This window comes from Lissotriton vulgaris, chromosome 6, assembly GCF_964263255.1.
Source record: "Lissotriton vulgaris chromosome 6, aLisVul1.2, whole genome shotgun sequence".
In the NCBI taxonomy this organism is placed as follows: Eukaryota; Metazoa; Chordata; class Amphibia; order Caudata; family Salamandridae; genus Lissotriton; species Lissotriton vulgaris.
The window spans coordinates 966,706,479-966,731,268 of NC_141694.1; the positions used below are offsets into that span (position 1 = coordinate 966,706,479).

Sequence of the window (24,790 nt, forward strand, 5' to 3'; positions counted from 1 at the left end):
CTCACAGACACATAAACATACACACACCAATTTGAAATCACAGAAGCACTGCCGCTGACCAACTGGGTGATTGACATTAGTGGGGAATGCAAAGGCCAGTTTTCTGGAAATTAAATTAGGGGCAGATTTACTAACATTTCAATCAACACAGTGCAGCAAGCAACTTGTTGTGCTGAGTTGCATGTAAGGGAGACATCAGAAATGTGCCATATATACAAAGGTATGGCGCATTTTTGCGGCATCTATGTGCAGGTGCATTGTGTGCTGTCTAGCGCCAATGCAGGCACCCTTGCACCATGGCGACAGGCCCCTTTAGTTTAGTTGTTACACAGTATGTGTTATTTAGACTGCGAGCACTATTTTCTTTAATGAGGTTCTCCTACTGTAGGCACGACATGCTTTGGTGCGTTCTCTACTAACCCCTCCCTCCTATTGTCGTATCTCCTTTCCCCCGTCCTCCCACCCATTGTCCGTGCCTTCTCCCCACTCCCTACCTCCCATTGTCCTTGCCGTTCCCCCCGCCCACCCTCCCTCCTGTTGTCTGTGCCTTCTCCCCGCCGCCCTCAGCCCGTCCATGATGCCTGCCGTTTGCAATGCAATCGGTCTCGCATGAATGCGAGCCCTATTGCATTGCAAATCCTTGTTCTATGTGTGATGTGAAATGCATCACACAGGATGTAACGAGGAGAAATAAACATATTTCTCCCAGACCCACATGGGTCTGGGAGGCGTATCTTTTTGACACATTCCTAGTTTTACAACTCTTTGTAAATACGGGAATTTTTCACAATCCATGGGTGGGTGTATAGAAACACACACACTCCACAATTGGAACACCTCCCTACTACTAGGTAACACAAGGCAGCAAAATGCCCTGCCCTGTGTTACTTGGGATTTACTAAACCACACAGGTCAAGGCACGGTGGCTTTGCAAGTCCCAGTTAAGCACTTGCGATGCCCTGCATCTCTGTGTCTGATGCAAGGGCAATGTATGCCGTTTGTAAATCTGACCTGTACTGTCTACACATCTTGGAGCTCTAAAGGAGAATAACTAAGGGTCTGATTCACAAAAGTAAACTTACACAAAGGTATTTAACAAGTACTATCTTTAAGACTCCGAGCACTGTGCACACAAACATAGATCAGAAAGCCCTTACTTTTTATTTTTCGGAGATTCTGCAGACGTTAAGATGCTACTAGTCAACAGAAGTGTAAATACACCTTTGTGAATCAAACTCAGAGAGTTTATGATATGGAACAAGTTGTTCAAATCTATAATTATTGTGAAAAAAATGTAATGCCAGACAGAGTGCACAGAAAGCAGACCCTGAGCTATAAAAGCAATGTTTCATTACTATAAAGACAAGCCTATTATTCTTGAAAACAGAGGATGTGACTGAGTAATTACCAGTGGCGGCTGAGAGTATTTCAAGCATCCATCCATCACTTTTTGTATACTTTAGACAGTGTCCCATAAAGTAACTTTATTTTGGAGATAAAGCCTTGACGGAGCCTGGCTCTCCCTAGGATGTGGAAGAGGTAACCCCAATCAGCTCTATCGATGCCTTCTCCGCATAAAGTGAAGGAGGCAAAGCCTCAGCTGGACAATTTTTCATGGTCCACAGGACGTGTGGCAGGGAATAGATGCAGTGCAAACATATTTTATCAGGTACAAAACCAACCTAAGACTCATGAACCAGAGAAGGGAGAACTTTTCTCAGCCTACGTGTTAATATCTTGGCCAAAATCTTGAGGTCTGCATGAATGCGGGATGTTGGTGTATAGATGGAGCATTCAAGTTGATCTTACCTTTTCATGAGGATCAGTGATTTGATGGCTCTGTTCCAGAGAGGGCCAAGGGGGCCATATTTTTCTGCTTCCTTAAACAGTTTGTAGAAGATGGGAACAATAAGGGGTTTATTTATTGGGGATCATCAGCTATGCTTTTCTCTATTTTATCTGTGCATCTAATTTGTTGTCTACTTTTTCTCACCTCTAATAGCAGTGAAAATGGAGTTTATTAGGGTACATTCCATGGTATGAGTGTAGGAGGTATTCAGGCAATATTGTCATTCTCCATTAGTCTTTTCAGTGTGGTTGCATTCCTTATAGCCTGCTCCAAATGCAATATCTTAGTTTGTGGGTTCTTTTGGCAAGGTGGGTACCCACAGCTAAGCACCTCTCCACGTGGCTTTGTGGCAGCCCACAGTAGCTGTGCAGAGGGCACTTATCCTGAGTTATTAGATAAATAGTACCGGCCATGCAATTTTAGCATATTTTTCTCCTCTACCATTCTATACTCTGTGGCTTTCATATGCCATAGACCTAGAGGGAGTTTCAGCAGCTGAAAGTCCAATAATAATCGTACTAGCGTGTGATCAGCAACCTCGCTTCACAAGGTCTAGCAAGTCATGCATGTCAACCAAGAGAGATGCCAGAGATAAGAAGTAATCCAATAAGGAGAGGTGCCATGTAGGTCTGACAAAAACAAGTAATCTAGCTCAGAGGGATGCAGACATCAGCCAAGTTATGGTCACTCATTATGTCTTTGTTAGATCTTTCATCCTTAGGGTGGCCTTTGATACCCTCAAGAAGGCCATGTGTACAGTACCCGTACTCAAGGCTCCTGAATTATCTAAGGAGCTTCTAGTGCATCCAGATGCTTCAGAGCATGGCATAGGTGCTGTCTTTGCACAGTTAAACAAGGAGGACCTAGACCAATCCGTAGCCATCATAAGTAGGAGGTAACTTCCCCAGGAACAGAGTGGAGGGCAATTGAAGGGGAACCTTTTGCTGTGGTCTGGACACTGAAGAAGCTAACATCTTACTTATTTGGGACTCCCTTCCAAGTTCAGACAAACCACAGGCCCCTCAGATTGTTAACGCAGATGACGGGTGAGAAACCAAAACTGTTGAGGTGAGCAATCTCCCTACAGGTAATAGACTTCACTGTGGAACACCGCACTGGGACACAAAAAGTCAATGCTGATGGCCTGTCCTGGTTCTTCTGACTTAGTAGAGAACTCCCATGAGTTTGGAATTTTCTCCTCACTTTCAGCTCGGGAGGACATGTTAGACCTGCCATCCTTAGGCTGGTCTTCCCCCCAACTTTTTGCCTTCCTAGTCCAATTTCGCTGATCTTGTTTTTGCTGGCCTAAGGACTATGCACACTTTACCACTGTTAACTGGTCCTAAAGTGCATGTGCTCAATCTTTAAAAAGTTTTAATACTGGCTTATCTCTATTTGGAACATGTAATTTACTTGTAAGTCCCTAGTAAGTGGCACTACATGTGCACAGGGTCTGTGAATTGAATGTTACTAGCAGACCTGCAGCACTGATTGTATCACCCATTTAAGTAGGCCTTTAACCGTGTCTCAGGCCTTCCATTCAGCATGTGTGTGCAGTCTTCCACTGCCGTTTTGACAAACTCCGGGCACAGTGGGCATAGTGGGGCTATGCAAAGGTCCACGGAGTTGTAAACAAACTCTGTGGAACTCCGCTACGCCGCCCGCCTCCACCCCCCTATTAAGAAGTACGTTAACTGTGCATGAGGGCAGCCCAGGGACGCCACAGTGCACAGGTAAGTGGTTGTAAGTTTATTTTTAATTAATGTGAACTTACTTCTTATTAAGGGGAGGAGGCGGGGCTTGGCCAACTCCACTCCGCTGCCGAGTGTGTGGAGATTTGCCTTCTCAACATTCTCAGCGGAATGCAGAGAAGGCAAACCTCTGCACACTCCATGGGCGGAGCAGAGGTCTCCGCCCGGGGTTAGTTTCGACCTGGCAGAAGAAACCTTTTGCCAGGCAAAACCCTTGCTTTTTCATTCATATAAGTCACCCCTAGGGTAGGCCACGGACAGCCCAGACCACTGGGTGCAGTGTGTTTTTAAGTTTTACATGTTCTGGTAGTGAAACACTTTGAAATTTGTTTTTCAGTACTGCAAGGCCTACCTCTTCCATAGACTAACATTGGAGTTAGTACAGTTAATAAGCTGTAACTTACAAATGGGAGCAGATGACCAGTTCCTGTTTGGTCTCATTGGAATTGTAAAGAAAAATCCTAACTAATAGTGCAGTTGGATTTTAAGTTACGATTTTGAAAATTGCACTTTTGGAAATTTGGCATTTTCCTGCCCTGGCCATTTAGTGCCTGCAGTCTGTACCTGCGTCACATGACTGAGTGTAGCTGACAGTTGAGATTTGTGTATGCCTCCTAGACAGCCACACACAATAGGGAGCTTTGGTGTTCCTGGATGGGCCCTCACTAGAAGGATGGAGGGACATGCTGGCACAGTCCCACTTTTACTTGAATACACTGTGCCCTGCCTCCCCACAAAGGGCTGCACACCACCTATATATTCATCTGGAGCCAAGGAACGGTGGATGCCTGGGACTTCTAAGAGAAAACTCTAGAAGTGTTTCCTCCACTTCACAGGCATAACTGGGTATAAATACTGAACCTCAGACACCACCACTTCAGTACACTTCTGGACATGTGTATGCTCTGCCATGAAGAAGGACTGCTGAGATGCTGAAGGACAGGCACTCTGTCAGACTGCTGCCATGCTGGACCACTGCCTTGCTGTTCTGCTGCCTTGCTGTGCTCACCTACTGTCTGCTGCCGTTTTGCATGGGTAAGAAGGACTGGATCTGCATCTCTTGAACCCAGAACCTCAGAGTGATCCAAAGGATAGTTGACTGGCCTCCTGACTTGATCCTCAGGGACAGAAGACTCCAAGAACCTAACCCAACACCTGGACTCTGCCATCTGTGATTCTACCCGGCCACGTGGTGTCACCCCAGTCCTGGACCCTTCAAAGTGGGCCTAAGGATCTCTGCCAGTCTCTGTGGAACCAGCTGAATTGACCCATTTCCTCTGCTGCTTGGCAAAACACCAGGCATAACCAATGGATTTGCCACTACTGCGTGGACTAGAACTGCCACGAAGACCGGCACCATATTCCAGCCCAGTGCCGCATCTGATTCACCGCTACATGATGCATCCTCTGCGCAGGCCCTTGCATCTTATGTCAATGGCAGCCTCGACAACCATGGACACCACATCACAGTTTCACAGGTCCTCGGAACCGACTCCTCACCTGACTGCAGGACCTTGAACTGCAGCATCCCTGCATCCAGGAGCTGACCCATCACTTTGGCTGCACAACGCATCTCCAACGCGGGTCCTTGCAATGCTCCGCAAAGCAGGATTTATGGTACTTTGTTAAGCTGGCCTAACTGGATCTCTTTAACTGGCCCACGCTCCATATTCGTTGGCCTCAACTTGTAACTTTGTCATGGTCCAATGTGACCAGATATCCAAAGTTGCCTCTTTATGCCTTTTGGTGCTATTGTCACTATTATCTTTATTATTCATTATCACCGGTTCTACTGATCGGATTTTAGTAATTTTGGTCTTGTTATATTTATTAAAAATTACTCTATTTGTCTAAACTGGTGTGGTGCCCTTTTGTGGTGTGTTTTCACTGTGTTACTGTTTTAAGTGTTGCACAAATACCTGACACATTGTCTCTGAGTTAAGCCAGATTGCTCTGTGCGAAGCTGCCGAGGGCTGAGCACAGGTTAATTTAGGGTTGCTTGTGACTTCACCCCGAGAAGAATTGTAGTTGGTGCTTGAAAAGGGTCTCACTCCCCTCAACTAGCAACCTTCATTTCTCACAATCTTGAACTACCATCCAGCATTCATTATGAGCTCTATCTATGGGCCCATTCTGCCCAAAAATAGATCTAAAACAAAGGTCCAGCTGCAGCCAAGCAGAGATTTGGTGGGCCTGAACTTATGTGGGACCCTAGACAATTTCACCAGAAAATGGCTTCTTTGTGTGGATAGTGCGTAAACAGAATCCAGCCCGAATGTGTGTTTCCTGACATGTAATATTATAAACATAAAGCAACCCTCTTCATCTGTCCAGGTGTCGAGCGCTTTGTGGTGAAGCGAGCAACTATGCAGAACAGCCACTCTGCATTTTTTAGAGAAAGTGGAGGAGGTTGGGACCACCATTCAAATCGATTATACAACAACCACAGGCAGCAATATTCACTCAATCTCTTTGTATTTTTGCAGACTTGAGGAGACGGTCCTCCATTATCTCTATATCGACCATGTTGACATGGCTCTTCTCCTAGATAACCATGTAGTTGTCCTCAAGTCTGCCAAATTACAAAGAGATTGTGTGGTCCAGGAGCTATCTACCCATCATCACCTGGCAGGCCTCTTCGGCACAAGACTCTCAGCAACAAGCTGGTACCTGGTTCCAAGTCCATGAGGTGCCAGGACCCTCACTGACCCCATCCCACTCTATGATGAGTTAGGGAAGGGTGGGGTTTGACGCTTTAGGCGGGAAGGTGAGCATTGGACTATGCATAGGACATCTGCTCCAGTTTCGATGACCCGCTACTAAGAATGCTGTTCACAGTTTCCTGTGCTGCTGTACCAAGAGTGCTGCCACAGATTGCAGCTGGAGGGCCTCTTCAGGAGAGTGCAAGCTGGAGGACTTATGAAAGCTGATTAGCTTTCAGTTCAGCACATGACCCTTCCCCGACACCAGGAAAAGAGAGATGTATGAAAAACTGGCATGTATTTTTTTTTAAAGAGACAGGAGAGATGGCAAACCCCTTGCCATCGCCCCTTGACTCCACCATTTTATATTTTGCTAGGCCACACATACATACACACACACATGAACACACACACACACATATATATATTCCGAATCAAGTGATTGATTACCCTGTGACCACCATGAAAACGGGCCATGTCAGAGGCTGCTGTCTGGAGGCAGTCTGTGATTTCACGGGGGAGGGCTCATTGTAGCTTTCTCCGCTGTCCGGTTTGCTCCGCAATTGTGGTTTTGGGTGATGGGGACTCAAAGGAACACTTAACTCTTTCAATAATGGACTGCAGCTGCCACTACATGGCCCCTTTGACAACTGGCACTGTCAGCGCTCACTACTAGCTTTATCAGTCCTGCTTGTGGACTTACCAATGGAGTGAATGCTGGGGGCTGTAGTCTTACCATTGATTGCAGCTGCTCAGAGTCAAGCAGGATTAGCTGATCTCCCTCCATTGGGAGTGCCATATATATAACGCAAGAGGGAGAAGGTGCAGACTGGTGGTGTGCGGCATCTGAGGAAGGCAGAAGACACCAAAATGCATCATGTAGAGCCACAGACTTTCTGTGAATAAAGGGTTCCCAATTGAAATTCACTGCTGTGTCCCTGGATTGCTTTGTGAAGAGTGGTCTTACCTGATCAGGTAAGACCACTCTTCACAAAGCAATCCAGGGACACAGCAGTGAATTTCTAAGGTTTTTTTAAATGCTAATTTCTAACTATCCATCTCGATATTTGCACTGAAGTCTAGAGGCCTCTTACCCTGCGCAATTAGTGAGCCGGGGTCACAGCCACAGCCCCCAGACTCCTAATGAGAGCTGGGTTTACCTGACCAAGCTTTTAACAGCAAAAAAGCAGCACCTGTATTGTCTCACGACAAGCAGTTAGGCATTTTGTCTAGGGTCCTACAATCCACGAAGGGTGGGGCGAATCAGGCCCATGCCAGAACAGTGGGCAATCACTGCATGGTTTTATAATGAAGCCATGCAGTAGTTGGCTATTTGTGCTCCTTTCTCTCCTCCTCCCTCTTCATGCAGTGCCAGTAACAGCATTGTGCATGTAGTCCAAGGAGGAGCCTCACACAGCTCAGCAGCACTGACCTGGTCTAGTGGAGACCTGGGCTAAGGCTAGCAGTCCCTTGACCGCGGTCTGCACCAAAATGAAAGGCAGCAGTGGCTCAGACTCTGGCACTCGGAGTTGCCGAGTCGGAGACATGACAGTCAGTCACTAAGGTAATTGTTGGAATAAGCAAGTCTGTGTTCAAAATATATAAATAGATTTTACATGAGGTCCAACTGAAGTGAGTACCAAAAAAGTATGGCCTTTGCGTCTTTCGTGCCCAAACCACAGCAAAGGCCTCCCTCTCAATAGCTGACTAAAGTTTCTCTCTAGGGGTCAGCCTTCTGCTAATGAAAGCTACTAGCTGGTCTTGACCATCTTTATTCAGTTGTGAAAGAACAGCACCTACCCCCAACTCAGAAGCATCTGTTTGAACAATGAATTCCTTGGAGTAGTCTGGGCTTTGCAGAATAGGAGCAGGGCACATGGCCTGCTTCAGGTCATCAAATGCCTTTTGACAGCTTACTGTCCACTGAACTTCCTTTGGCATTTTCTTGAAAGTTAAGTCATTAAGGGGTGTCACTTTGGAACCATACCCCTTGAAAAATTTCCTGTAGTACCCAGTCAGGCCCAGGAAAGCTCTGACCTGTGTCTGGGTGGTGGGAGCAGTCCAGTCCTTTATGGTCTGGATCTTGCTTTCCAATGGTTGAACCTGACCTCCACCTACAAGGTGGCCCGGGTATACAACCTGGCTCTGCCCTATCTGGCACTTGGTAGCCTTGATAGTTAGGCCTGCCTTTTACAGGGCCTCCAAAACATTCTTCAGGTGGATCAGGTGATCCTCCCATGTGGAGCTAAAGACAGCAATATCATCTAGATAAGCTGCACAGTAGTCATCCAGACCTGAGAGGACTTGATTTACCAACCTTTGGAATGTGGCAGGTTCATTTTTCTGACCAAAGGGCATTACCACAAAATGATAATGTCCTCCTATGGACATAAAAATGCTGTTTTGACTTTTGCATCATTAGCTAGTCTGATCTGCCAGTAGCCAGCTGTCAAGTCAAATGTACTCAAAAACTTGGCAGATGCCAATCTGTCAATGAGTTCATCTGCCCTTGGTATTGGATGGGCATCTGTCCTAGTGACATCATTGAGGCCTCTGTAATCCATGCAAAACCTCATCTCTCTCTTACCATCTTGGGTGTGAGGTTTAGGCACTAGGACTACTGGACTGGCCCAAGGGCTCTCTGAGGGCTCAATGACTCCCAATTCCAACATCTTTTGGACCTCTGTCCTGATACAGTCCCTGACATGATCAGGTTGCCTGTAAATCTTACTTTTAACAGGCAGACTATCCCCAGTGTCCACCTCATGAGTGCACAGGTGGTCTGACTTGGAGTCCTGGAAAAAACATATGTCTGTAGGACTGTAGAACTTGTCTGCAGTCCTGTTGCTGTTGGTCAGTGAGGCTGCCTGCCAAGGCTACACCATCAACTGAACCATCATCAGGGTTCTGAGAAAGCAGGTCTGGGAGAGGGTCACTCTCTTTCTCCTGTCCCCATCTGTAGCCATGAGCAAGCCCATGTCTGCCCTGTCAACATATGGCTTCAATCTATTGACATAAAGCACGCTATGGGGGCTCCTGGGAGTTCCAAGTTCAACCAAATAGGTGACTTCTCCCTTCTGCTCAACAATAGTGTGGGGTCCACTCCACATGCCTTGGGGAGCTGCAGGGGCCACAGGCTCCAACACCCACACTTTCTGTCCTGGCTGGTATACAGTCAGCACAGCCTTTTGGTCATGCCAGGCCTTTTGCAATTCCTGACTAGCCTCAAGGTTGTTGGATGCCTTTTTCATGTACTCGGCCATCCTGGAGCGGAGACCATGTACATAATCAACAATGTCCTGTTTGGGAGGTTTGAGAGGTAACTCCCATCCCTCCTTCACCAGACACAGGGGTCCTCTTACATGATGCCCAAACATAAGTTAAAAAGGGCTGTAGCCAACCCCCTTCTGTGGGACCTCTCTGTAAGCAGACAAAAGGCAGGGCAGTAGGATGTCCCATCTTCGCCTAAGCTTTTCAGGTAGACCCTTAATCATGCACTTTAAGGTCTTGTTGAATCTCTCCACCAGGCCATTGCACTGTGGATGATAGGGTGTGGTGAACTTGTAGTTCACTCCACACTCCTTCCACATAGCAGTCAAATATCCAGACATAAAGTTTGCACCTCTGTTTGAGACAACCTCCTTTGGAAAACCCACTCTTGAGAAAACTCCCAGGAGGGCTCTTGCCACAACAGGTGCTGTTGTGGTCATTAGGGGAATAGCTTCGGTGTATCTGGTGGCATGATCCACTACCACCAGAATAAACCTGTGCCCAGAGGCTGTTTGGGGATCCATTGGTCCAACAATGTCAATCCCTACACGTTCAAAGGGAACCCCCACCACAGGTATTAGGGGGGCATTTGGGGTGCTTGCTGATTTGCCACAGGCTTGGCAGGTGACACAGGAGCGATGAAACTCCTTGGTGTCTTCTGACATGTGAGGCCCGTGAAAGTGAGGGACAAGCCTGTCCCATGTCTTGTTCTGGCCGAGATATCCTGCAAGGGGAATATCATGGGCTAGTGTGAGAAGGAAGCCCCAGAATGCCAAAGGTATGACCAACCTCCTGGAAGCACCAGGCTTAGGGTCTCTAGCCTCTGAATACAGGAGCCCATCATCCTAATAGACTTTGTGGGTCCCACTAGCATTCCCTGCAGCCTCAGCAGCAGCTTGCTGTCTGAGGGGTTCAAGAGAAGGGCAGTCTAACTGTGCCTGCCTCAGATCTGCCCTGGAGGGTCCCCCGGTCCCAAGAAACTCAACCTGATCAGGCTCAAGCTCTTCTAGGACAGTTTCCTCCTGGGTCTCACAATCAGCTTCCTATGAGGTCTGACTCTCTTCCTGAGGCAAGGGGGAAGGCACTGCCTTAACCCTACTGCTTATCCTCCTGGTACGGTACAAAAGGGGGTGGTGATGGACGGAGCATCTGAATCAATAAAACACTCACACCCAGTCAAAAGATCTGGGTTTAATCCATCACCGTTCTTTAGCCCACTCTGCCACCCCAGTTCAGACATGGCTATATGCAAATCAGTCGGACCCTGTGCCTCATGGGAACAGTCCAGCCCGAACTGCCAAGCCATGTCTTCCCTGAACCGGAAACAAGCTTCCGAGGACCGGTTTCTGGCATTCCAGCCGTCCTCAGCCCGGCTTACTTGAATCCAGTGGCACGGTGAGCAAGGGACTCACGTCTGAGCATACCCCGCCACACCTATGGCGGCCAAAAGCGGTACAAAAGGGGGTGGTGATGGACGGAGCATCTGAATCAATCAAACACTCACACCCAGTCAAAAGATCTGGGTTTAATCCATCACCATTCTTTAGCCCACTCTGCCACCCCAGTTCAGACATGGCTATATGCAAATCAGTCTGACCATGTGCCTCATGGGAACAGTCCAGCCCGAACTGCCAAGCCATGTCTTCCCTGGACCGGAAACAAGCTTCAGAGGACCGGTTTCTGGCATTCCAGCCGTCCTCAGCCCGGCTTGCTTGAATTCAGTGGCAAAGTGAGCAAGGGACTCACTTCTGAGCATACCCCGCCACACCTATGGCGGCCAAAAGCGGTACAAAAGGGGGGGGGTGATGGACGGAGCATCTGAATCAATCAAACACTCACACCCAGTCAAACGATCTGGGTTTAATCCATCACCGTTCTTTAGCCCACTCTGCCACCCCAGTTAAGACATGGCTATATGCAAATCAGTCTGACCCTGTGCCTCATGGGAACAGTCCAGCCCGAACTGCCAAGCCATGTCTTCCCTGGACCGGAAACAAGCTTCCGAGGACCGGGGTCTGGCATTCCAGCCATCCTCAGCCCGGCTTGCTTGAATCCAGTGGCAAAGAGAGCAAGGGACTCAGGTCTGAGCATACCCCGCCACACCTATGGCGTCCAAAAGCGGTACAAAAGGGGGTGGTGATGGACGGAGCATCTTAATCAATCAAACACTCACACCCAGTCAAAAGATCTGAGTTTAATCCATCACCGTTATTTAGCCCACTCTGCCACCCCAGTTCAGACATGGCTATATGCAAATCAGTCTGACCCTGTGCCTCATGGGAACAGTCCAGCCCGAACTGGTAGGCAACTGGTCCATTGTTCCAGAAGCCAGTGCCAGTTCAGTGTTGCTATTTCTGACCTGTGACCTAGTCACAGCAAGGACATGTGCTGATATTCCTAACATCTCTGCATGGGTCCTATACTTCACTTCAGCCCAAGCTGAAGTCTCCAGGTAATTGCCAAGCAAGCATTCTACATGGAGGTCTGAGCTAACCACAACCTTTTTGAGGCCAGTTACCCCTCCCCAAGAGAAATTAACAATTGCCATACTGTGAGTGGTAGTGACATTGCTAGCATTGGTCACTAGGTAATTTTCACCTAGTATGATCTGTCCAGGGTCCACAAAGCCAGGCGTCAACATTGTGACACTAGCACATGTGTCCCTGTAGGCCTGAGCCATTTTGCCATTAATTAAAGGAGTCCGTCTGTACTTGCCCAAGTTACTTGGACTCACAGTAGAGGACGTAGCCATGTCTACATCACTGACAAGAACAGCTTGAGTTGGAATTCTGACTAGGCCAGAACCCATCTCAGTTCCCAGGGTTAGCCCTACTACACCATTCTGTTGAGAACCACCACTATTAACTGTGCTAGGGGGAACAGTTGCCTTAGGGGCAATGGTGGCTGGAGCTGACTCCTTCATGGTGCAGTCAATGGTCCAGTGAGTATTTACCTTACATACTTTGCACCAGGGTTTCTTAGGACCTTCTTTCTTTTTTGATAGTTAGGAACCCCCACCATTAGAAGCTTTTTGGGGACCTTGAGAAGACTTCTGGTCTTTTACTTTCTCCCCACCCTTTTGGTCTTGCTTCTTCTGATCACCCCCTTGGTTCTGTACCTTCTGCTTCACCCTGGTTCTGACCCATTTGTCTGCCTTCTTTCACAATTCGTGGGGAGAGGTCAGATCAGAGTCAACCAGGTGCTGATGCAATAACTGGTTCTGACAGTTGTTAAGAATTAGTTCTCTCATAATCAAATTATACAATCCTGTATAGTCATTGACCGTCCTGCCCAGTAACCAGCCTTCCAGAGCCTTAGTGGCACAATCTACAAAGTCAGTCCAGTCCTGAGTCTGTGCCTTCTGGGTATCTCTGAACAGCAACCTGTACTGCTCAGTGGTTAAGACAAAGCCATCTATCAGAACACTCTTCAGGACATTGTAGTTGTCAGCATCCTGTTCACTAACTGTCAGGAGCCTATCTCTGCCTTTGTTGGCAAAGGAGAGCCACAAAATTGCTGCCCACTGACTCTGGGGTACCTGCTGTACTTTGCAGGCCCTCTCCAAAGCAGTTATCCACTTGTAGATGTCATCCCCACACTTGTAGGGAGGGACAATTTTGTTCAGATTTTTATGGTCATAAGACCTTTCCCTATTTCTAGGCATTATGCTGCCACCAGTGGGTTCTAACCCACTCAAATTTGTATCTCTCTCAAGAGCCAGGGTCTCTTTTGCAAGGGCAACTTCTTGCCTCTTGATCCTAAGCTTGGCCTCTCTCATCCTAGCTTTATGCTCCCTTCTCTGAGGTGAAGGCATTCTCCTCAGAGAAGAGGCATCAGACCCCACTGATGAATCAGAATGGCCAGATGCACTAGAAAGTGATCTGGGTCTTCTGTACTCACCATTAGGCCTACTTGGGTGTCTGGATTGGATCCTTCCTTCTCCAGTCCCATGTAGTCCTGGGTTAACCTGGTTCAGTTCCCTGACCTCTACCAGGTTAGCATCCACATCATCATCAGAATTCCTTTGGTTCTCACCAGTGGGATCTTCTGTTGAGGGATGGCCCCCCTCTGTACTAGCTGGGTGATCTGGGTTGGATGCCCTTTCTGCATCATACTCCACTAAAATATCTACCAGGTGGTTAAAGGTTGGACTCTGTCCTTGTCTCAGTCTTCTGACTGCACACAGACTTCTCAGCTCATGAAAAGTAAATGAGTCATACTTAGAAGGCGCCCTCTGGGTTTCTTCTTGAAGAGGTCCACTAGGGTCTGCTTCCAAGGACATTTCCTAGTGAGGTGTGGCGTGTGCACCTACCTACACTAAATGGTTTCCTACTAGAACCTCTCTAGGAGTTGTAGTCAGGGTGTGCTAGGCCCTTACCACCTACAACTACTAAGTTTAGTAGAACTTATGTATATCTAAGACTTGATTTATATGTACTTACAGGTACCTTGATGTGATCTTTCAGATGATATTACAAGATTATTTGGTAAAACAAATTGCAAGCTCTTATCCCAACCGCTGCACACCAATGTGAGAAGTTAGCCTGGCATATGATGTCCACTAGTTCTAGTAGGCACCTTGTAACAATCTAATCGACCCTTAATGATGATGGTTGTAAAGTCAACCTTATAGAAAGCTATCCTAGTGGTAGCATGAACCAGCAGTCTTCAGCCGAAGACTTCAGTAGGCAAGTTAAGCAAGTTGTTTTACCATATATAATCCCTTGAATACCAAATGAAAGGACACCACACAAGGTATATATCAAATATATATGTATTTAATCTAAACACAACCCTTCTGCACTCTTTATGAGGTCAGAGGTAAAAATACAATACAAGTCACACAGTTAATACACAATAAGTTGCACAGTATACGTTATGCCCTAGGGGCCTCACTAACCATGTACTAAGAAAGTGATATAAGTACCACGTGAGAGTTATAAAGCAGGCCTAGGGCCTGTAGAATCGCTGGGGCTACACTAAGCAGCCAAATGTTAAGAAGTAGGAGACCCACGGGAGTCGCGTGCAGTGTCTAAACACAGGCGCAGGCTCCCATTGACTTTCTATGGAGTTTGTAAAAGTTACAAAGTTACAAGTTAAGGACACTTCCGGATGGACTAGGATGGAACCGTTTTAGACTTAGACACTAGGAGGGCCAATGCTCTCGAGACTACCAGAGAACTTGTGTTACCTTATCCACAGAAGCTGGGTGCATAGGTGTCTTTTGATGTCGGGTTTCGTCATCGTTTTCTAAGGAGAGCTGCAAAGAAGTGTTGCAGGCGACCAGAGGAAAAGTGTCCGGGTGGATCCAAGGGTGGATCAGAGATGTGAAGAGCCTAAAAGCAGAGGGGACAGAGTCTGGGTCACTAGCCAGTGACCAGGAAGGAACCAGGAAGGAACCAGGCAATGTCGGGTGCTTTAAGGTGAAGAAGATGAGTTTGTCTCTTCAGTCACTAGGTCCAGGAGGCATCGACGATGACCAGGAGCTGGATTCGAGCTGCCTCACAATAGATATAGATGACTGCAGCATCGGTATCCAGATTGGACTCAACAAGCCTTGGCAACTACAACCCAAGCAGGATGTCAAGATTGGCTCTGTTGCAGACCAGCAAGGTTCGTGGCACTTTTCCTTTGCAGGAAAGCTGGAACAAGCTTGGAGCAACCAGGATTGCAAGTTAGATTCAAGATGGCGTCTTCAGGGGACTCACTAGCCAATGGATAAGGAACTGGGAAGACGCGTCAAGCACAAATGTAAAGGCGGGGCCCACGGGACACTCGCGGAGTGTGGAGACCTGGGCTTCAGGTCCAATAATGCTCGGGGCTCGGGCTTCTCGTATCCCAAAGCACAACTTACTGAGGCTTCAGAAAAGGAGCACAGGTAGCAAAATGCAGGATGTCTAAGATGTCCGGTCCCACATCTCTTGTGTCCGCCATGGGTCTTAGCTTTGCAGTGGAAGTGGGTCGGGTCAGGAAAGTCTGGAAGTCCTGTTCTTGAGTTGCAGAGTCTTCGGGTTCCGGCAGGAACCTTGAAACTGCAGACTGGCAAAGTTGCTGTTTGTGCCTGTTTGAACAGGGTGGTCACTCCTTGACCACAAAGGAGATGTCTTCCGTCTTCTAGTCAGAATAGAATGTCGAAGTTCCAAGAGTTCTGTATCAAAGTTTCGTTCCAGGATAATCTGAAGTCCTGGGGACACAGCTCCTATACTTATACTGAGGATGGGGGCTGGATTACCTGCCTAGGTCCCTCCTTTGGGTGGACCTGAAAAGGGGGTGGTTACACCCCTTTCCTTTCGTCCAGTTTCACGCCAGAGCTGGGGCTGGAGTGCCCCAGCAACTGGTTTGAACCGGGCTATGCATAGATCACCTTGTGTGCCCTAGGCAGTGTCTAGATGCATTCACTGAAAGCAGCACTCCCTGCCCCAATACACAAAACCCCTGTCTGGGGAGGTGCTGGCACCTCCCTGGACAGGAAACCTATTGTCCAGGCCGCCCTTCCTGGAGTTTCCCCTCGGCAACAGGAGGTCAGACTCGTGTCTGTGGCAGCAGCATCCATTTTGTGATTTTGAGGCTCTGTTTTACTTTAACCGGGTAAAGCAGTATCATACATGTCTTTTCCCTCTAGAAGGGTGGAATGCTACCCCCGCCGCCAGAATTGGTGGGAGGGGGGGTAGTATTCCAAAGTGTTTGACACCTTACACGACATGTTTTGATAAAGCCAAACTAAAGTTAGCATTAACCGCGAGGTTTATAATGCACTTAAGAGTAGATGGTATGGCTATATCATAAAACAGCTTTAAGGAGATGGTTCCGAAAGCTGCAGAGGGGCTCAGCTCATGCTAGGGCACCCTCTCACATAAAACCAAGCACTCTGCCTCCAGGATTGTCGAGGCCTACCAACCATAGGAGTGGCTTATAGGTGTATATGTGTCTATATATAAAGGTAGATATAGGTATACTATATCTAAGTAAGGGGTGATTACACCACCTTACGCAGGCTGTGTTAACAGACCTGTGGTTTCAGTTTGGAAGGTAAACCAGGGGTGACAAAATACATGCTGCAGCCCCTGGTAGGCCTAGGGTGCACCTATGCCCTGGGTACCTATGGTACACTATACAGGGGCTCACAAGAGTGACCCAGTAACCAATCTGGTATGTACCTAAAGTACATGGTATCAATTTAGAGAGAGAACACCTGGGCTGTGGGTCTGATTAGCAGGCCCACAGCCACACTAAAGTCGAAAAACCAGAGAATCACAGCAAAAAGTGGGGGTGACCATAGGAGGCAGACCCTACTCTCCTACACTACCTAGTTGTTTCTCCTTCTCCAGCTTCTTAGCCACCACCCCTGTGTGGTAATGCTGATTTTAGGTTTCTAGTGCTGCCTGGTGGGAGGGGACCTGAGAACAGGATGGAAAAGCCTTCTTCAAAACCTTGCACTAGAATCTCTGTGTCTTTTTTGTTATGGTATCTGTTTGCCAATTTACGTAACTGGTGTGTGTTGACTGGTGACCATCCTAGCCCGAGGGACGCCCACCGTACCCGTCCCCCTGCCACTCCTGTCTGCTCCTCAAAGTTTCTTTGCGTCCTTCCTGTCTCCTCTGTGATCCTTTTTCGCCTGCACGCTGCCGCTAGATGCCCCCCCACAGGATGAGCATGTGTGATGGAACTTACATGATGCCCTGTAAGTGCACTCATTTGCCTCGAACTTCCAGCATATGGCTGGGGATCGTTAGTGTGGGGCGTTTTCCATGTCCCTGTCTGCCTGGTTCTTTGAAAAGTCCTCCCTCTTCCCTTGTGGAAAGGGGTCCGAAAGGGCTGCTCACTCCTCCCCACCCAAGCTTTGGCCTCTTTGGCTCCCATCATCTTGCCTATGAAACCTGACCCGTCCTCCTTGTTACATTCCATTTCGAGGTGCGTCTGCATTTTTAGCCTAAAACCCTTATCATATTCTAGCCAGGCATTGCCTGGAAATTGCCTCTGCGCTTTATGTATGTTAGCTTCGTAGAGCCACAAGTCTGCTGTGCATTGTGGGAATTTCTACACTATGATGCACGCCATAATGCGGAAGGCGTCAAACCAATTACCAAAACTCTTTCTTTCCGCTCCCTTCGCCTTCCCCGTCTCTCGTCGTCCTTCCAATCACATGCCGTCAAGTCAAGCCCCTCTAGCTGTATTTCTAGTAGCGAAAAAATATTGATAAACTCTTTCCTCCATATTCTCTCCTTTACTGCTAGTGGTATGTGGCTTGCCAAACCTGTTGCCCTGGTGATCATTGATGTGGGGCCTGGTGATGGACGCATGTATGGCTCTTCTATGGGGGCGCTGTTGGGGCACCCCCCAGCTTGCCCATGTCCCCCCAGGCTGCTAGTGGAGCCCCGTTGTCCCCCCTTGGCCCTGATGTGTTCTGTCCCCCCAGGGCTTGAGCCCGAGCCTGCCCTCGGTCTGTGAGGTGCCCTGGTAGCCCCGATGGTTCCACCTATGCTGCTGCTGCCCCTTGCCTCCTTTGCGCCTGCGCCGAAGCTTTGCAACAATGACACTGTCATAGATGTAATGCACTCTTGCACTATCGCACTAATATGCTCACCGGTTGCTGCTGTGTCCCCGGTCCCTGTGCGTGATCCTGCCGCCGCCGTGTTGGCTCCAGGTGGTTGGACTTTCTTCCGTGTGGTCTTCTTTAGTGGTGCTGCCTCTGCCAGCTTGGCTGGAGCCTTCCTTATCTGTTTGGCCGCCGGTGGTCTGGTGCCCCTTCGCTGCTGGTTGCCTGCCCCGTCATCACCATCGCTGTCCGGCTGGTTGTTATACATACAGTTGCTCCCGTGCTCCCGTGACGCCGCCCTGATCCTTTTGAGTAGCTCTACCAAGTCCTCGTGCTGGTGCTTCTTGCCTCCCTGCATTGTTTTTGTTCTCTGAAGTGGCCCCAAAATGCTGGGGGCGTGCTTCCGACGCCGTGTGCCCTGATCAGGTGGACAATGCGGGGTGCTGCCGCTCTTTGTATGCACAAAAGCAGTGTTGTCTTTTGCCAGTGCTTGTTCTTACTTGGGTCTTGCTGCTTCGTTTTACTCCACCCCCACTCGCTTTGGCAACTTCACTGTTTTTGTTGTTTTGCCAAGCGTCGCTAGTTGGACCCTGGGTGGGGTGCTGCCACCGTTCTCCCTGCACCAAAAAGTGTTATCCGCTGGCCAGTCGCGTAGCCGGAAGATCCACTGTCCCTGCTCCAAGGACTCGTGGGCTCGCACATTGTCTGAACTGCTAGGCAACCCACTGCGTCACCTGTTTCTCCGCTGTCTCCGCCCCACCCATTCCTCCGCCGTCTCACGGGCACGCTCTTAGTCTCCCGCCGTACCCGAGCCCGCACCTCGGGAGCTCGATACGGCTCGCGGCAAGGCGGGCCTCTGTGCCCCGCTCCTGAAGCTACCAGGTGCACGAAATGCCCGGGCGGCGCCGTTATCTCCCCCGCCTCCTCCGCTCTCTGTACGGGGTAAGGATGTAGCACCTGCAGTTGCCGTGTTAAGTTGCTGCCGCTGGTTTCCTCGTGCTCGGTTGGGGGGCTGTTGAGGGCGATCCTGGCCTCCTGCTGCTGCAGTGAAAAAAAAAACCATCTGGCTCCGTCGCGCTTCTGCCGCCGATCTGATCTCGCTTATGGTCCGGGATTCCCGGGGACGCCTTTTGCGTGACCCGGTTGTGCTGGTACTTGTCTTTGGTGCACGGGTTCCCCTGCTTGCTGGTTGAGTCCTGCACTCGGTAGGTTGGACGCGCTCTTGCCCCAGGACTCATTAGATTCACAGCATGGCGTCCGCTGGCCTTTGTGGGAAGTGGTTACCCCCGCTGCTCCGCTTCCAAAAGCTTCATCAAAAGTTCTCTTCCCGACACTGTGCTGCTCCCCTGCTCCTGAAGATAGGAGCAGGCTTATATCCCCCTCCGGTGTCCTTCGCCCTGGCCCAGGGTTGTCTCCCCATTGGGCCATTCATATGGCGCGGAGGCCCCCATTGGCCGGGGGGGGTTGGTGCCGCTCTGTCGGCTCTGGGGGGGGGTGTCTTCCCGCTCTGGGGCTCTTTTTTGTCGCCAAAGAAAACCGGTTCTGTGTGCGGGGCACAGCGCTGATTATGGCGCCGGCCTCCTATGCCCCCGTTGGGGCTGCCTCTGCGAGAATGCCTTATGTCTGCGACATACCACAACACACCTGCATCTTTCTGTTCGCCTGGTTATGAGCGCACGCAAGAAATCGAAATGATCATTCTGAGCTCTCTGCAAGGGTCTCAACATGTGAGCATGGCTAGGGGTTACCAAGGACCCAATATTTCTTTCAGTATTTTCAGCCCTGGTACCTCATCTATGAATTGTGTGCAGATCTGCAAGTTCTCAGTATTCCTGGTCTGTGGAACGAGTTCATTCGACCCGTGTGTTTCTTTCCACAGGTCTCTGCTGGTGTTCCTCAGACTAGGGCCGTTATCTTCAAACTTTTTAATGCCATGCCCCCCAGTGAAACCCCCCCCCCCCCTCAAAATGTTTCAAATTTATTCTATCAAACTGGCCATGTTTAAATATCTCTAGATATTTAAATATTGTAGTTAAGTTCCCTTAATATAAAATGCAATCAAAAACATGATTACCAAACATACAATTCTGGTCAGGCATGCCTTACTAACATATACAAGTATCCACAGTGTGAATATTAGAAATGGGGTGGGATTTTGAAGAATATTTGGAGTCCCTTCTCTTTTGACACATTCTCCCAGCCAGGATATAAATGACAACATATGTTACTGATGGCCCAATACAGAACAGCTTACTGCTGAAAACAAAGCACTATCTGTATAATGCTTCAGTTGACCAGATCCTGGCACCCCCCTCAGATCAATTGAGGCCCCCTATGGGAGGCTGCCCCCCAGCTTGAAGGACCCTGAACTAGGGCCTCTGAATGTGTGTTAGTGAAGAGGCCGGGACCAATCTCTCTTGAGCGTGGTGGGTGTTCCCTACCTGCTCTTCAAATCAGGGCCGTTCATCAAGGGGCTAGTTTGTGGCGCATAGGGCTATTTCTTAAAGGTCTCTGTGAACCAATTAAAAAAGAAACTGAAGTTGTTTGTTTTCAAGATGGAATACAGAAGGAATGGGGTGCGGTTATTGTGGTGGTAATAACCTTACAGTGCCTTCTCTTAGGACATTGTCTATAGTCAACATTGATTTCCTTTAGTTAAGTGTGCTTTAACTACGTTTTTTTTCTTATCTGTGAGACACGTACCTTTGAAGTGTGTCATGAGGACCAGATGTTCATTCAAACAGGCACCTACTGCGTTAGCAGTGACACGACTAGTCACAAAATGTTAGCACTGTCACTGTTTCAGCAAGAGGTGGAGGTTTCTATCCCCTGAACAAACATTTTTTTTCATTCAAATGCAAACAAGAAGGGATGGTTCTCTCATGTCCTGCAGCTTTGACGTTGTTTCCAACCATGACTGTAGGTAAGATAATTAAAAAACATGCTTATTGCACTGTAAAATGTGCACACTACAGTAACTAAACAATTTCAATTCTGCAAGATATGGAGGATTTTTCATGGGTCTACAATATCACAATTGCTTTATAAATAGGCTTGCTTCATCAGAATAGCTTTAAAAAGCATGATTTTTCCACTATTTTTTTCAACATTTTCTCGGGTGGAGAACCACCCCGAACCTCCCTCATGACAGTTGCGCTCACTCGCTTTGCTCGCGATGCAACTCACATCGATAACTTTTACGCCATACCACTTTCAAATGTTACCAGCCGCCACTGCCTTTAAATACTGCAAACCTTCCCTGTGTGCTCCACACACCTCTGGCTGCTGATTCAAGGAGAAACCTTCATAGACAATAATGTTCACCGCTGGTTTTCACACAACGCAAACATAGCCAGATAAGAATAAAGAGATGTTACTTTAGAATTGTACTTACATAGGATCCTGAGTTGATATTGTCTGCTAGATGGTTGAGGTCTGCTAGGATGTTCTGTCCATCTTTCAGGGTATTCTCAGCCATAAGCCGGATTCCTTCTGCCGCCTGTTTCCGCTTCTTTAAGGACAAACATAAGTGAATCAGATATTGATGAATTGATATAACTATCACATTTTTACATAATCTTAATATTATAGCAAAAATATCTTGACATTGTACTCCAAAGAATGTCTGAAAAAAAGTCTAAATGTATGAATTGTTTACTTCAGAAATGTATAGAAGCTGTGAGAACGTCCAAATGATTTCTCGATTTTCATTTTGGAATATTGATTTTTTAAAGCTTTTATGGCTGAGTCTTACGAAATTGGGTCAGCTCTAATTTTGAAGGCGTGAGAAAGGGTTACTTCTCTGTTTCCAAGCTGCGCTACCTGCAGCTCCTGCACCACCCTGAAATGGTGCCTCTGTTGTAGATAGCATGGTTTAATTGAAAATAGGCCCAGGCCTTCTTTCTGTACTTTAGCAGAGACAGAGAGAGAGAGATCATGATCTGCCTACCATGTGTACTTCAACAGCGTGCAGCAATTGTGACTGCCAACTTGGGACATCTTTAGCGCTGGGCACCCACTGAAGTGTTTTTTTAAAAAAAAAGTGAAATAATTTATGTACAATAATTGCTGTGATCTCTGGAACAAATTTGATGGACAGTTGTAAATGCTGAGCTTTACATGTATACAAAGGTACGCTTATAAAACAGCATAATATCTTTCACAGAACTAAGTACCCGGTTCCGATATCGGGCGGTCGTTCCGCCGTCCGCTGTTGCGGCGTTAGGAGACTGTCGGGCAAGAAGTCAGCGGTCCGACCACCCAATTACGCTATAACCGCTGTGGTGTCAATCATAAATTGCTCTTTTAAACTGCGGCTTGTGCAGGGGACCAGGGAAAAAGGCTGCAGCACAAGTGGCAGTGTAAATTAGCACTTTGTGCACATCCATCTACTGTGTACCACAGTGCTTTAAATGGAAAAAAATAAGTGCAGGTACTCAACAAATTGAGATGTTAGCGAGGGGGCGGGGCTTGGTGTGGTTAGGGGGCGGGGTTTGGGGCGGGGCTAGGGGGCGGGGCTATTGGCAGTCCAAAGGGATCCATCCAGGGGCACACACTTAATGTAATTGAGATTTAATTGGTGTGCAGATTTGCATAATGATACAAAATAATTTCAGGTATATTTTGATTATTCCATTTCCCTTATACATACAAAACAGTGCATTTATTATTAAAGTGAGCTTCTCATGGTGCAACACCTAGATCACATATGACTTGCACAAGACATTTTCCTTAACATATTTTGGAAAGGTTTAACTATGGTTAACCCTCTTGTCTTTTACAAAGTAACACATGGCCATGTAAGGTGGCCTTCTGGTGCTTGGTAAATCTAACTTTAGTACTGTGTTGCCCTTGCAACATCTAGCATGATTCAAGAGCAATGCAATTCATTGATAAATCGGTCCCTCTGTTTCAAACATAAGTCCAGTAGTACAGCTTCATGGAAGATTTTCAGGATATTCAATTACGGGGACACATCAGAGGAGGAATAGGATAGTGTTTGTTTCTTCTTGAAACTTGTTGTCCTGCAAAGCATGGAAAGCATGACAGAGACTACAGATCAGGTTAATGTAAATACAACACATGTGGATGCTGTTCGCTGTAGCACTCCGTGTGCTTTCAGGAAGAATCTAAAATAGACATATGTGTGTGCAGATTATATTCATATAATGTTGTATCCCTGATGCTAAATGAAAAGGCTAAACATGTTCAGCATTTGTTTCTGATATGTCCTGCGATCTACAGTTCACAAGTTCAAATCTCAGCAAGTCGAACTCAGCTTTTTATCCTTCTGAGGCCTTGAGAGTTGAGGACCATTAAAATAGGTAGTAGTAATGCTGTAACACAAAAGAAGTGACAATGGGTGGTTTGGATCAGATGATCACAGAGAAATCAGTCCTGTTTTGAAAATAATGCTTTTAAAATCCTATGTACTGGGTGCGCAGAGAACAGGATAGTGAAGTGATGGAGAGGAGGTACAAATTCTGTTGCTTAGCCTTTTAGAGAAGATGAAGACCTCTGCTCTCTCCAGTACAGTGAATTTTAAGCTTACACTATAAACCAAACTTGGTCTCAAAGTGATGTTTCATGGTTCTATAACACCCTCAATGGTTTCAGGTCACAAGATGACAAACAAGAAGGCAGCCTCTGTTTTTTACACATAGAGAAACATTGGTCCCGACTCACAAAATCCTTCTCCTTATAGGCAGGGCCACTGGTATTATGTGATTGTGCAGCAGTGGCATTTTACGCATAATTGTAGATTTGACACATGTGCCACATAATTCATACTCTGCTGCATAATCTGCAGATTTTAACTAAAAGGATGTTTCTAGCGCATACGGTTCAAAAGTTACCAAAATTGCATCGACATGTGTTGCCGCGCAGTGAAAGGCGGTTTGCAAAGTTTGACTGGCCACCTTTCTGTTGCTCATTGCTCTATTTGGGTGTTAAATTGGTACTAAGGCGGTGCAACCAATGCCCAGACTGTTAAGAAGTTTAATATGACAAAAATAATAAAGTAACACTATCTCAAAATGTGCCGCATTATGCCTAATAATATGCTGTATCTAGCTGCATAATTAACTCAACCCTGCCACATAATGTAGCCATCCCCTACCGCATAATTCCAGTGTCCCTGCGTATAGGTTCATTTTGACCACACACAGATTCCCAAAGAACACTTGGAAGTTCAGAAAATAGGTTGCAAGGCCACATTAGCATATGCACCCCTTCCCAGGCAAACATTTTGCATGTGGGGACATGCCTACTTGTGTAACAAGCACACATGAAAGAACATCCTTCATTAAGAATAATTGTGACACTTCTGTAGTAAACTCTATCGTTTACCTAGACTCTAGGAGCTGATAACAGGTGTTACCCAACTGAATATTATTCATTTTGTTGAGCTCAGCAGGGTAAAAGGCAGAGTGGACCCATTGAAATTCGAACATAAGACTTTCAGGTGACACAAAGATCTCTGCTTTGGTTGCATTAGTCCACTGAACTATCTTATCATCTGCCAATTCGAAAGGAATGCTCTGCTGCAACTTTGATTTCTCTTTACCGCATTAATACAGCAGAGGAAGGCATTGCAGTGTAATTTGCAAACTCCATCCCACAGATGACATCCCAGAGTGGTGGGGTACTGACACATATGAGCTCCTTAGGGCATGTGCTCCCC

At 47.5% G+C, this 24,790-nt stretch overlaps 1 protein-coding gene across 7 annotated transcripts in view; it reads right to left on the minus strand.

The window, feature by feature from the left end:
* The window catches only part of LAMA2 (laminin subunit alpha 2), a 3,858,378-nt gene that overhangs the window by 859,193 nt on the left and 2,974,395 nt on the right, over nt 1-24,790 (minus strand). For all 7 annotated transcript variants that reach the window (XM_086927001.1, XM_086926997.1, XM_086927002.1 and 4 more), the window contains one exon: nt 21,503-21,619. In XM_086927001.1, coding sequence (XP_086783127.1) covers nt 21,503-21,619 — 117 coding nt within the window. The remainder of the gene's footprint in view (nt 1-21,502; nt 21,620-24,790) is intronic.